At 38.3% G+C, this 13,728-nt stretch overlaps 3 protein-coding genes across 6 annotated transcripts in view; 1 reads left to right on the forward strand and 2 right to left on the reverse strand.

The window, feature by feature from the left end:
- The window catches only part of usp32 (ubiquitin specific peptidase 32), a 48,824-nt gene extending 48,158 nt beyond the window's left edge, over window positions 1-666 (reverse strand). For all 4 annotated transcript variants that reach the window (XR_014628774.1, XR_014628775.1, XM_084419394.1 and 1 more), the window contains exon 1: window positions 430-666. Coding sequence is in view for 2 of the 4 variants with exons in the window: in XM_084419394.1 (XP_084275520.1) it covers window positions 430-487 (58 nt within the window). In the remaining 2 variants the exon portion in view is untranslated. The remainder of the gene's footprint in view (window positions 1-429) is intronic.
- A 1,817-nt stretch (window positions 667-2,483) lies between these two features.
- Window positions 2,484-5,908, forward strand: LOC311297603 (uncharacterized protein). Its single transcript, XM_084419967.1, has 6 exons — window positions 2,484-2,687; window positions 2,852-2,947; window positions 5,048-5,160; window positions 5,238-5,361; window positions 5,439-5,611; window positions 5,728-5,908. The coding sequence occupies exons 1-6, from the start codon at window positions 2,648-2,650 to the stop codon at window positions 5,791-5,793; spliced, it is 612 nt and encodes a 203-aa protein (XP_084276093.1). The 5' UTR covers window positions 2,484-2,647; the 3' UTR covers window positions 5,794-5,908.
- Window positions 5,909-6,472: 564 nt separating this feature from the next.
- The window catches only part of appbp2 (amyloid beta precursor protein (cytoplasmic tail) binding protein 2), a 12,639-nt gene continuing 5,383 nt past the window's right edge, over window positions 6,473-13,728 (reverse strand). The window contains exons 9-13 of the mRNA XM_084419965.1: window positions 13,564-13,688; window positions 12,795-12,880; window positions 12,413-12,603; window positions 12,060-12,225; window positions 6,473-9,803 (exon numbers count right to left, since the gene is read on the reverse strand). Of these exons, the coding sequence (XP_084276091.1) occupies window positions 9,541-9,803; window positions 12,060-12,225; window positions 12,413-12,603; window positions 12,795-12,880; window positions 13,564-13,688 (831 nt within the window). The 3' untranslated portion in view covers window positions 6,473-9,540. The remainder of the gene's footprint in view (window positions 9,804-12,059; window positions 12,226-12,412; window positions 12,604-12,794; window positions 12,881-13,563; window positions 13,689-13,728) is intronic.

Here is a 13,728-nt window from a genome sequence, read left to right on the forward strand (position 1 = left end):
GTCAGTGTGTACGCTCCTGCACCACCCAGATTAGTTACACTTCAAGTCGGCTGCTAGTTAGATATTGACTGTGTCAAAACCTAGTGAGATGTCCACTCTCAGACGATTTAGGGCAACTTGATCGCTTGGGAATGCGAATATGACGCAGAAAAATCTAAGTAACGTTAACGTTAGACAGCTGACAATGTTTTGTGACAGAGCCACTGACAACAACATTACACCAATAAAACAAAGACATGACCAAACAGCCCCACCTTCATCCTCCAAGCCTTTTACAACAGAACATCATATCTATGTGAAATGACAGGTTGAGGCTTGTTAGCTCGCAGAAAGAGTTAATATGTGGGCTTAACTAGCTTGCTAACGCTAGCTTAGCGCTGCCGCGTAACTGACTGACCGCCGTTAATCGCTGAAGCTCAAACCTCTTACCTCTTTTAACGGCCTCGTCAAACGAAAGGAAGCCTATCCGTGACTCTTTGGCGCCCATGGTGCCCTCATTTCATGGCAATGGCAGAAATGTGCAGAGTGTGACCGGTGCCTGTTGCCTTGTTTTGCGTTGTTTTGTTTTTTTTCTCCCTCTCTCTCTCTCTCTCTCTCGGTATGGTGTTCCTCAAGTCAAGCGGTAGAGTTTAGCGTTATCAACGAGTGACGCGTCTAAGCGTCGACGCCTCCATACTTGATCACGTGACATTTGTCCAATCAGAATACAGGGGGCGTATGAGCGTCAGTTTCACGCAAGAAACGCAACACTGACGCATACGCATAGAAGCTTTTCGCCCGGAGCTGGCTGTCAAGTCGTCGACTTTCATATCCGTGGTTAATATTAGCTTGGTTGTGTGGAGCCAGTTTAACCAATTTGCACCTTGTTGCATGAGCGCAACAACACCATTTTCTTTACTTTGCCAGCACATTGTGTGTATAGTATTAGTATGGAAATAAAATGGTTAATAATGAAAGGATGACTTTGATAAACCAATAAATAGCCTTTTCCTTGGTGGTCAGTTTAATATCTTTGTATGGAGGCAGCACATTTTTGCTCTGGAGAGCCCTCAGCTATTTCTATTCGTTTTATCACCCACCAAAAATATGATTCAAATGTGTTATTGGGTAGTTTTGAAACATTTTGAGTCGTTTAAATTATTTGTATGCTTTAAAATAGCCTAAATAAGCTTGTAACCTAGAAGCAGCATTGTTTTATTCTACTAAAATAAATCAGAAATGTTTTTGGTCTTGGGTAACGTTTTGACCAGTGCAATTTGATCATTTAGTAATGTGCTCTAATGTGCTTTTATTGTTTTTATTTCTAAATTTCTAATTTAGTTAGCCTGTAATTTTAGTCACTTTAGGAATTACACTTCAAACACAAGGCAAGGCAGTTTGCTACATTTATAATCCAATATTTTTTAGTTTTATCTCAGTTTTATTTCAATTTACAAAAACGTTTTGACTCTTATTTTTAAGGAATGTAGCCTATAATCTACACAAAATCAGATCTGACAAGTAATTATGCAAATCAGAGCACATTTTTTCGCTAACCTTTCATAGATCTTACACTATTTTTTACAGTCTATGATCTTACAACAAGCTTCCAGACGCTTATCTTTTAGCGCCCCCTATGGCATTTAGTATATTGCAACACGAATGACTCTTGCACAGCAGAGAAGATGGACTCTTTTGCATTGATTTAAATGTTAATGATCATAATGACCTTTTGATTATTTTAGGGTGACAAAGGAATCTCTAATAGTGGACACAAATCAGTTTCTGACATTCTTAGCAGAAGTAATTAATTGCTCAGCCCAAACATCTAGAACAGAAAGAATAAATATCATAATCAAGGCAGTAGAAAAATATTTGCAATAAAGTTGAAATCACAATTTTCATGAGAAAATCTGAAACCAATTAATATATATCAGGAAATGTGGGATAGAGGAAAAAAGGGAAGACATTTATATATTGAAGAAAATGTGGGTATAGGACGATTCACAACAATATTAAGAAAAAAAGAAGAATCGATTATAACAAGATTATGTAGGTCATACTGGACTTAATGGTAACCTATATAAAATAAAAAACATCATAATGGGGTTTGCAGTCATTGTAATGTAGAAAAGACAGTCGAACATTTTACTGGACAGAGTATGAAAATGAAAGACGAGTGTTGGTCCTTAAATTGCAGCAAAAAGTAATCCAAGACATGTCATTAAAAAATCTATTGGCGAGAAAAGGTATGAAAGATGAGGTTTTGCAATAGGCTATATAAAGGCAACAAGATTATATTTGAGAATATAATTAAGTTATTAAGTAAGTAAATATTTAATTTATATATTTTTTTCTGTTTTCTTTATTATTATTATTATTATTATTATTATTTAAGTTTTCCTTCCTCATTGTTCCACACTCTGACTCCGGTTCAGTTTGTGGCGGTAATGCACCTAAAAGCTGGTTTGTCAACCGTCAATAAACAAGAAGAAGAAGAAGAAGAAGACTTACGGGCTCTGACAAGGTGCACTGTCATGTAAATAAGAAACGAGTGACCGTTAATATAGACACGTGGCGGCAGCAGCAGCAGAGAGCATCACTTGCGATATGTTCAAATATATATAATATAGACACGTGGCAGAGAGCAGAGAGCATCACTTGCGATATGGGAATTCATGTCTTGCTTTATGTGCCCAATGTAATTGGTGAGTAACGTAATTATTACTTGACTTCGATTCATTAATTTCAGCAGCACAATTCATTTTACAGAATCAAAAATATGATATCACTTAATTTATGACACATTCAATCAGCAAACTATCCCTAAGGATTGTATCTATTAATGACACAAACTGTTTCTTTTTTATAGGTTATATCCGGATTCTTCTTGTTCTCAGTTCCTGGATGCTGTATAGTTACCCAGAGAATTTTGTACCCTTGTATGTGTTATCAATTATATTGGATGGTAGGTATTTACATTAAAACTAGGGAAATTATAGCCTAAATGTATGCACTCTTAAAAATAAAAGGTTCATTATTGGCATCTGTGGGTTCATGAAGAAGAACCTTTAGCATCCATGAACCTTTCCAAAAATAGGCACTACGAAACTTACAACAGGGTCAGAATATGTTTTCAAATTATTTAAAGCAAATTACATAATGATATGTAAAACAAAAGTAAATGTGCATATCATTTTTGTTGTATTTCATGCTACATATTTTAAGCTTTACATTATTTTACATATTATTTATAATTTATTCTACTGAAAATATATACATGCAACATGTAAAATGCATCATAGTTCTTGAGGAAAACCAGGAACTTCTCATACCCTATGCTCTCAGTTTGACAAATGTATGTCACTTCAGGTTAAAACATTGGTGAACAAAACTTGTTAAATTATTAGTTTAAGTATACAGTGGGTACAGAAAGTATTCAGACCCCCTTACATTTTTCACTCTTTGTTATATTGCAGCCATTTGCTAAAATCATTTAAGTTCTTTTTTTTTTTTTCATTATTGTACACACAGCACCCCACATTGACAGAAAAACACAGAATTGTTGACATTTTTGCACATTTATTAAAAAAGAAAAACTGAAATATCACATGGTCCTAAGTATTCAGACCCTTAACTCAGAATTTAGTAGAAGCACCCTTTTGATGTAATACAGCCATGAGTCTTTTTGGGAAAGATGCAGCAAGTTTTTCACACCTGGATTTGGGTATCCTCTGCCATTCCTCCTTGCAGATCCTCTCCAGTTCTGTCAGGTTGGATGGTAAACGTTGGTGGACAGCCATTTTCAGGTCTCTCCAGAGATGCTCAATTGGGTTTAAGTCAGGGCTCTGGCTGGGCCATTCAAGAACAGTCACGGAGTTGTTGTGAAGCCACTCCTTCGTTATTTTAGCTGTGTGCTTAGGGTCATTGTCTTGTTGGAAGGTGAACCTTCGGCCCAGTCTGAGGTCCAGAGCACTCTGGAGAAGGTTTTCGTCCAGGATATCCCTGTACTTGGCCGCATTCATCTTTCCCTCGATTGCAACCAGTCGTCCTGTCCCTGCAGCTGAAAAACACCCCCACAGCATGATGCTGCCACCACCATGCTTCACTGTTGAGACTGTATTGGACAGGTGATGAGCAGTGCCTGGTTTTCTCCACAAATACCGCTTAGAATTAAGGCCAGAAAGTTCTATCTTGGTCTCATCAGACCAGAGAATCTTATTTATCACCATCTTGGAGTCTTTCAGGTGTGCTTTCATGTGTCTTGCACTGAGGAGAGGCTTCCGTCGGGCCACTCTGCCATAAAGCCCCGACTGGTGGATGGCTGCAGTGATGGTTGACTTACTACAACTTTCTCCCATCTCCCGACTGCATCTCTGGAGCTCAGCCACAGTGATCTTTGGGCTCTTCTCCCCCGATAGCTCAGTTTGGCCGGACGGCCAGCTCTAGGAAGGGTTCTGGTCGTCCCAAACGTCTTCCATTTAAGGATTATGGAGGCCACTGTGCTCTTAGGAACCTTAAGTGCAGCAGAAATGTTTTTGTAACCTTGGCCAGATCTGTGCCTTGCCACAATTCTGTCTCTGAGCTCTTCAGGCAGTTCCTTTGACCTCATGATTCTCATTTGTTCTGACATGCACTGTGAGCTGTAAGGTCTTATATAGACAGGTGTGTGGCTTTCCTAATCAAGTCCAATCAGTATAATCAAACACAGCTGGACTCAAATGAAGGTGTAGAACCATCTCAAGGATGATCAGAAGAAATGGACAGCACCTGAGTTAAATATATGAGTGTCACAGCAAAGGGTCTGAATACTTAGGACCATGTGATAGTTCAGTTTTTCTTTTTTAATAAATGTGCAAAAATGTCAACAATTCTGTGTTTTTCTGTCAATATGGGGTGCTGTGTGTACAATAATGAGGAAAAAAATGAACTTAAATGATTTTAGCAAATGGCTGCAATATAACAAAGAGTGAAAAATTTAAGGGGGTCTGAATTCTTTCCGTACCCACTGTATTTAACAAATGTTAGTATTTACATGAATTGATTTAGTGTTTTATCTTTGTGGCAGGGGTGGACGGCTGGGTGGCACGTAAGCTGCAGCAGACCTCCAGGTTCGGTGCATGGCTGGATGTGGTCATTGACAACGTAGGACGTGGCATGCTCTGGAACATGCTTTATGATGTAAGTTCAGTCAGTACTTGTTTGTCACGAACATATTCGTATTAGAAATGTTCACTTTGTACTCTGTGCTTGTGAAGTGGGGCTGGCTGGTGTCTTCACTAGAGTGGTGTGTATTTGTGTGCAACCACAATGCCAGAGGTGCCAAGTGGAAGAACACTTTCACAGAGAGCCCAGTTTGGGTGCAGGCAGTGATGGCAAAAGGTATCACAAAGTTATTTGTTCTTTTTAAACATGAGATTTTTGGAAGCACAGAATGAATAGTGTTATTCTTCACGCAGGCTTCAAGACACCTTTGGGAATCCTGACAATAGCTGGCCTCCATGTTTTGCCTGTGTGGCTGTATGGCTACCAGCATGAGGTGCTGTCTCATGCTCTCTATGCCCCATACTGGCTACAGACTCTGGGGATTCTGGTGCTGGCAGCAGGACGCTTGCTGTGCTTTGCAGTTGAGGTAAGGGGCACGTTTACCCAGCATTATCATAAATTATGGCAGCAATATTAATGTTTTTACTGTCACAATAGAGGCATCTGTGTGTAAACAGTATTTGTTCATGTGTCATTTTGCAGATGTGGTGCATCGTAACCCACATGAAATTCTTATTGTTGGATGAAGAGGAAGAAAAGAAGAACTAGGGATATATATATATATATATATATATATATATATATTTGTGTGTGTATACCAAAAATATTATTTATTAACTACTAATATAATATACACTACCGTTCAAAAGTTTAAATACTGCACTCCCGGTACAGTATAACAGTAATATTATGAAATATTATTACAATTTAAAATAACTGTTTTCTATTTGAATATATTTTAAAAGGTCAAAAGCTGCATTTTCAGCATCATTACTCCAGTCTTCAGTGTCACATGATCCTTCAGAAATCATTCTATGCTGATTTGCTGCTCAAGATTTTTTTGGTGGGGAACAGTGATTTTTTTTTTGATGAATGGAGAATTCAAAAGTACAGCATTTATTTGAAATATAAATCTTTTGTAACAACAAAAAAGTCTCTACTGTCACCTTTGATCAATTTAATGTATCTTTGCCTAATACAAAAAAATTCTTACTACAAATGTTTTTTTTTTCCTTCTCCCCTTCGTAATTTATGAACACTGTATCTTATATATGTTTGCCTGGGCTACTCTTATTATCTGTTCTGTTGTGATCGTTTTGTTGAAATTTTCCATTTAAAAAAAAAAACAATCTCATACAAACGTCCATGTTTTGGGACGGATACAGTCATTTGAGAGGGATTTCCTAAATGAAACACCTGGTCATTAATTTTACAGAGGTACACATGCTGAGTACAGTCTTTTATTCAATTTTTTGTTCATCCACCACCCGAAAGAGTGGTTTTTGTAGGATCCCGTTGCATTCAAGTCATAGACTCAAACATATCACATTGACTTCAGAAACATGTGAAGAATAATCATGTAAAGGACAAAAATAAAGCAATTTTAATACTTCAGAAGCAATATTGCTCATTGTAGTCTATAAGACAGCTCTATATTGTTTTTTTGTGTTAGAAGTAGTTACAGATTTTCACAATGGTGGATACAAATGAGTTTAATAATGATTTGGTGGTTACAGATGTACAATGTACAGCAGACTCTACTGGGGGTGAGTTACATAAAGCCAATGACTGAAGAATATCCAAGCAGAGGCTCACTGTGGCACAGGTTACTGACATTTCCAGGGTAACAGTCAGTATCAATGTTAAACAACATAATTTTCCTCTTTTTTTAGCCAAACGCTCCTAGAGTGTCTCCAATGGATATAGACACGAACAGGTCTTTAAAACAAAATCATTAAAAAAAAAAATTCACATCCACTCAAAGGTCGTTACTTCAAGGATCGCCATCGTCCATCTGAAACAGCACTTTGGCTATATCACAATCTACACGTGTCAGCACGTCCAAGGACTTCATTAGCATCAAAAAGGCCCCGCTTTATCGTTATCAACCCGTAAATACATTCTCCAACTCTGAGGGCAGATTTAGAAGAAAAGTGAAGGGTTGTAGTGACAAGATTGCTTTTATTGTCAGAGGATGCTATTTATTAATTTCCGTGATCACTTTCGAGTTTCAAAGTTCATTGTTCTCTTGTTTCATGGGACATTAACTGCTCAGTATAAGACTGTTTTTCTGTCACGCTCACTGGGACAATAACCACTTGTAAGCTATGCATCTACTTCTATATACAATTACTTAAACATGCAAAGAAAGAGAACGTTTGACCCATAAGCACCTTTGTTTTTTGGGGGACTGTGGCCTATTCTGACTTAAAAAACAGTATGGAATTGATCAACCATCTTTCTAACCATGAAATGCCACTTGAGGTTGACGAATGAGCCCTTGAATCGACATTCAGAAGGAAGCAATCAGAGCTACGTATTAAATTCTTTCTGCATCCACCAAGCTTAGTTATTTCCCATGTGCATTATTTTCACATCTGATATTCAAATTGTCATCTGATATGAGAACTCCACTAATATAGTCAATGGAAATGCACTTATAACAAGTTTGCAAGATCACAGTTTATTTGTTACAATATTCCATCTCTCTAACCAAGGCAAATTCCCATCCTTCCCTTGGTATTGAGATTGCCTGATTCTTCACAATCGAACCCCAACCTTAACAATAAAGGGATTTTTTTGGAGTGAAAATGAGTGAAATAACGTCCCTCGCATGTTTTAGCCTATCTCTTGCTCGGTTTACAGGGCGAAAAGTGTTTGAGATTCTGCGGGTGGTTTCGACCAAAGCAAGCTATTTGAAAAAGGCTGACAAATTAGATCCCCACCAGCTGAGAGTCCTTTAAGACTAAGGCTGGGACTTCAGCTCGAGCTGGGGTCCTGGTGCTGCAGCCGTGATCGAGGGCTAAAAAGCTGCAAGACGTTAACAGCACATTCTACATGACTAGCCTGAAGCAAGGCTTTGTTTCAGCAAAAAAACAATGAGTTCACTATGAGGTGTGAGCAAAAAAAAATTGCCAATTTAATCGCAATAGTCCTCATTCAACTTGAAATGTTCTCCTTGTCAACTTGGTTACGAGTCTGTGTGGCTTTTGGATATTTGACAGAGGAGCGGCAGTGAAATGAGTCAGACTGATTGGATCTGGAGTGTGGTACAGGTGCATTCAGCAAAATATTGCACTGCTACTACGCAACTGTGTGTGGATTCACACCCCTGCGCACTATACCGCAGGCTTACAATGATAGGTGCTGCGCTCAGCCCTTTTTTTTTTTGGTGTGTCCAGTCAGCTGGCAGTGGGCCAGGGGTGTTAATCTATACCACCCGGGGCCGAGCTCTGAAAGGAAAACAACAACGACCTGGGAAACCTGGTCCCGTAACTATCACCGCTCCAGCTTATATTGTGTGTGTGTGTATGCATGAAAAAGGCTTTGCTATGACAGAAAGCCAGGCTTTGTTAACTTGTCCTCCCACTCCGTTTAGTTTATATTATGGCAATTTACTGTGGTCACACACGTATTATAATTATCAACAGAAGTTATTTTGGCTCATCTGTTTGCAACGTTACACCTACAAGTTGTAGCATACCTTGCATATAAATTATTGGCAGTTTAAAATAAGCTATGTCAGTACTAAGGGAATACAAAACCAGAAGAGAACTTAAAACAAGGTATCTAGAGCATTCGTAAACCCACTGGTCCATAAATTCCACACATGACACAAATTAATAATAAAAAAGCAAAAATAAACATAATGGTCCATAATGTAACATGGCTGGTCTCATTTTCCAGAGAGCACACAGGTAATCCTCAAATGCAAAGCTTTGCATTACATGAAGTCAAGCTCTAATCCTCGTGTTAATGGGGACACGGACATCTACGGATGTTCCTTCACTCGGAGCTTTTATTTCGTTGAATCTCCTTCTATGGGTGCATTTTCTGAGAGCACAATATAGATGATGTGGTAATAAAAGTATTTCTGTAGTGTGGAGCAACTCTCCTTCAAATACAAAATAAAAAAAGAACAGAGGGTGTGTTTTCAGTCTTTGTTGGACTTCTGTTTTTTTTTTTTATTCAACTCCACTTGAAGTCAGAGAAATGGTCTGGTTCTTCGAAGCTGCGAGAAGAGTGAACCGATTCAATGAATGGTTGCTTATCCATCAAGAGTGTTAGCATGGTCGGAAAGATGTCATGGTTTATCTCCAATTTTAAGGAAAATGGGCATGGGGAGTGGCTGGTACAAGTGTATTGACAGTCCAAGAGCTTGAGAAGCTCAAGATGATGATCACACTCCCTGCCCGTCTTGACTACTTGTGAATAAATGGGTGTGAAGGAGTGAAATGTGGGTGAATGTGCACATCTATATGTTTCAGGTGGGCAGTGCGATAGGCTTCCCAGCCGTTAGCCCAAGCAGGAGCGTCCGGCACCGTGGCTCTGGGAAAGCAGGAAAGACTGCACCACCTGCTCTGTGACCTGGGGGCTCGTGTTGACGTCCTCCAGCGCGTTGGCTACTGCAAACTGCCTGTCCCTTAAACGATTCCAGTTGGACAGAATATTGTGGTACTCAAAGACCTTCTCGTAGTTTCCAACTGAGTTGTACAGTTTTATCAGGCCTCTGTAGTCATATTCCAGTCCACTGTAACCCTCCCCGAACAACTTCTTGCCTGCAGGAAACAGACGAATAGTTTATGTTATTATGTTAAGAACAAGATTCTACATTTGAAGAAGAAGAAATGAATACTTTTATTCAGTAAGAACATTGATCCAAAGTGACAGAACAGTTTTTTTATATTGTTACAAAGGATTATTTCAAATAAATGTGACGTGCTGGCAAAATGAGTCGGAACTTACTACTTCTGAGCTAGTACTTTTGGTTGAATCTAAGGTTTTCCCCAAAATTTGTTCATTAAGCCCTTGTCTAGGGATCCCAATGCTCCAAATAGCAATTAAACATCTAAAAGTATCTTTCTTTATACGTTTTCTGAGAGGATTGCCTTTCCTTTGTCTTTGCTCACTTCTTGATGATTGGCAGTTCCCCTCAAGCACATGTTTGTTAAGTGCAGCATTCCAACTTTGTGAATATTCATAGCGAATTCTCGAGTCTGAACTCAAGCTGATGTAAACAAAACAATACCGCAGATGCCTCAGACAGCGCACGATCCTGATATACACATATACACAGAATTACAGTTTTTCAAAATTTCTGTCTAGGCCTAGCCACGCAAACATTATCTGTTATGTCTTAAGTGAACATTTGGTTAACTGTTGTGGAAAAACATCTGAGTAACATTATATTAGATCTGTGCGGTACAGTAGGTCTTAATATAGGCTGTCTGTTTCATGCTAATCAAACAAATGTGGTATCATAAAAAAAAAAAAGTTGAATATATATTTTTCTTATAGATGTATGGTTTTGACTTGGCATGTGCCAAATTAGGTCTTATTACCAGGGATTTTAAGGTAATAATGCTAGGTGATTTTGTTTTGGAACCTTCAGAAAACTTGATTTTTCTCAAAATTGACTTTGCGGACTATAACAATAACTCACTTTTAAAAAATGTGTTCATTGCGTCTCACTTTGCCAGCAAGGGTCAAACATGCTGTTCTTGGAACTTAAAAAAAGTCTTAAAAAAAAAAAAAAAAAAAAAAAAAAAAAAAAAATCAAGCATTTTAAATGTTCCAAGTGACTTAATTACATTATGAAAAATGGATATTCATTTTGAGATTTGGTTTTAACAACATTGTTCAAATGTAAACATTAAATAAATTCAAAAATATAAATGAATTCAAAACAAAAACATTTTTAATGTAAAATTAAATTGTTAATCTTTATAGCTGCAGTCCGTAGTTTTTCCTCTTTGTCGCCATCTCTGTTCGAAATCTGCAATTGCAGTTATTCGCGAAATTATCAACTTCACGTGGGTTGTGCCTCGGCACGGCACAGCTCGGATGAATCCAATGTTTTGAGGAGAATGTGCGGCTGTCATTTGCCGGTGTGGATACTGTCATTTGGAATCACAGATTCTACTTTTTGGATGTATGACCAACATAAGAATTTTTACCGGAAAATGTCATATGAACAAGTAAAAGTAACAAGTAACATCTGAACATCCACTTTTGTTCTGACCAACTAAGGGAAAAAAAGCATTGCAGTAAATTGCGCTGATTAAATCTAACGATCGTTTATCATATCATGTCAAACCGTGCAAATTATACTTTGTTCTCAAATTGTTAATGTTAACAACATCAGCATTGCGTGACTACATTTAAAGCCCTTCCGATATTATCCTTGTTTTCACATGGGCCTGGATCCAGTCTCTTTTTTTCTGTAGCTACTCTGAAGTCTGCAGTCTTTTGCATTTTACAACAGGTGAATCTCCATTTGTCACTGGTGATTGTCGTTTGAACCTTTCTGGATCCGCCATCAAATTGATAAGTTTAATTATATCAAGTGCTGTGAGAAAAGGCTATAAATCTCCACCTCCAACATCCTCACACGCAATATAGCCTACTAGCCGAGAGCCGAGACACCTTCTTTATGTGTACAGATGTGACGTAATGACGCAAAGAAATACTCGAATTTCCCACTGAAATCCACCAGTACCACTGGAATTAAAAACATTATTACAAGCTTACCGTTTTGAATCGAGCTAAGGCAAGCAGATAGTTTTGAACACTGGCTGGTTATGTACTTGCTCAAAAAATTATTTTGGATAATTTTTAACCCCCAAAAAATTACGGACTGCAGCTTTAAAAAACCAACAACTAATTAAGCAAAAATAGTGGAAATGAGCATAATTAAATAAACAAATATGTCCAATATCAACCGACATTAAAAACAATAATTTAAAAAAGAACAATAACTAAACAGAAATGTCATGCATGTCCTCCCAAAATGCAACTACAAAAGTAACCCTCACCAATAGCGATGGAGCGCAAGTAGAGGCGCTCTGCATCATCGTACTGATTCATGTCATAGTTATAGAGCGAGGCCAAGTGTCCCACTGACAGAGCCACCTCATAGTCCTCCTGTCCCAACAGCTGCTCCTTGATCTGAATGGCCTTGATGTGCATCTCCTCTGCCTCCTGCATTACAAATCACACCATGGAAAGGTCAGTCAGCCCAACAGCGACCTCAAAAGCACTCAAAAGTTGAGATTGGCTTACACAATAGAAAAAAACACATGGCTTTCACAACAATCCACTTTTGATTTCCATATATTATTAATGGTAACATTCTCACAGGTTTAAATAAGGAGGAACAAATAAAAACCTTGAATTTGCGCATGGATTGGTAGAGGCGGCCCAGGTTGCCGTAGTGTTTCGCCGTCTGAACGTTAAACTCTCCGAAGGCTTTTTTGGCCAACTGGAGGGAGGAGAGGTGCAGATCATGGGCCTCCTGCAGGAGGCGTTCCTCTGTTTCTTTGTTATGACAATCGATGGCAATCTCCTCCAGGATTAGGGCTTGAGATGTAACATCAGAATTACAATTTAGACTGAAGTAACATGATTTTTCAATTAAGTAAAAAAAAAAAAACCTAAACAAACTGAAGAGTGAAATGATAATGCTACTTTGAACCAATGCTACCATCTTAATGTTGTCATTCCAGTAATGCAGCTGTGAATGAGGGTGCTTTTCAAAGTGCTAGTCTCACCTTTCACCCTCTTGGACGAGGCCAGAAGCAGATGGTCTTCAGGGAGAATGTGAGTTATGATGTCTATGGCACGTTCTGCGTGGAATCTAAAAGCAAAATTCAAAGTATGAAACTGATACGTTGTTCGATAAACACTTCCAAGAAAAAAAAACAACAATTCTAAAAGAACAACTTAATCGTGTTAAAGGTTAGGGCAACTACTGGACATCTGTGTCACGGACTTCTTAACACTCGAGGGACACATGAAATGGTATAAAAGTTCATACGAGATTAGTTGCAAACAAAAATACAAAGTTTCATCTTGGAAACTGGCAGCTTGCTTTTCAAGAAGGGACTCAAGACACCAATTAAATTATTCGTATTTTCATGGTGATCGTAATAGGAGGAATGTTTGTCTGAACGATTATGTATTGTTCAGTGTTGCCAAATTAATTGTGTTTTTAGAGCGAGGGAATCCCACGTCACCCAAGATTACAGCTTTTTGTAAGAAAAGTTAATTTAATGAAGGATTTATTCAGAATGATTCAAATGGATAACAATTAAGAGTTATTTTTAAACAATTCATTAAGAGAACCTGCTCATGAGAGTCGTCCGCTTATGAATCATCAACAATCTATGTGTCCTATATAATTCTATTTAGAAGCATCTGAATGTAAGCACTGAGTAGCGGTACAGGAATCATTGATTTAGTTCATTTACCCTCCCAGATGTCATCATAATTCTCTAAATTAACTAACTAATGCACTCAGGATAGGATTGAGACACTCACAGTGCGTTATCGAATTTTCCAGAGCTGTACTGATGGACGTAGGACGAATACGCCAGGTCCTCATGTGCAGTTGCAACATGAATATTCTTTCCTCCAAACACGGATTGCCGAATATCGAGTGCAATCTGAAGGTAGAACACACCCATTGTTTTTCAGCGAATGAGA

This window comes from Rutilus rutilus (assembly GCF_951802725.1).
Source record: "Rutilus rutilus genome assembly, chromosome: 9".
Lineage (NCBI taxonomy): Eukaryota > Metazoa > Chordata > Actinopteri > Cypriniformes > Leuciscidae > Rutilus > Rutilus rutilus.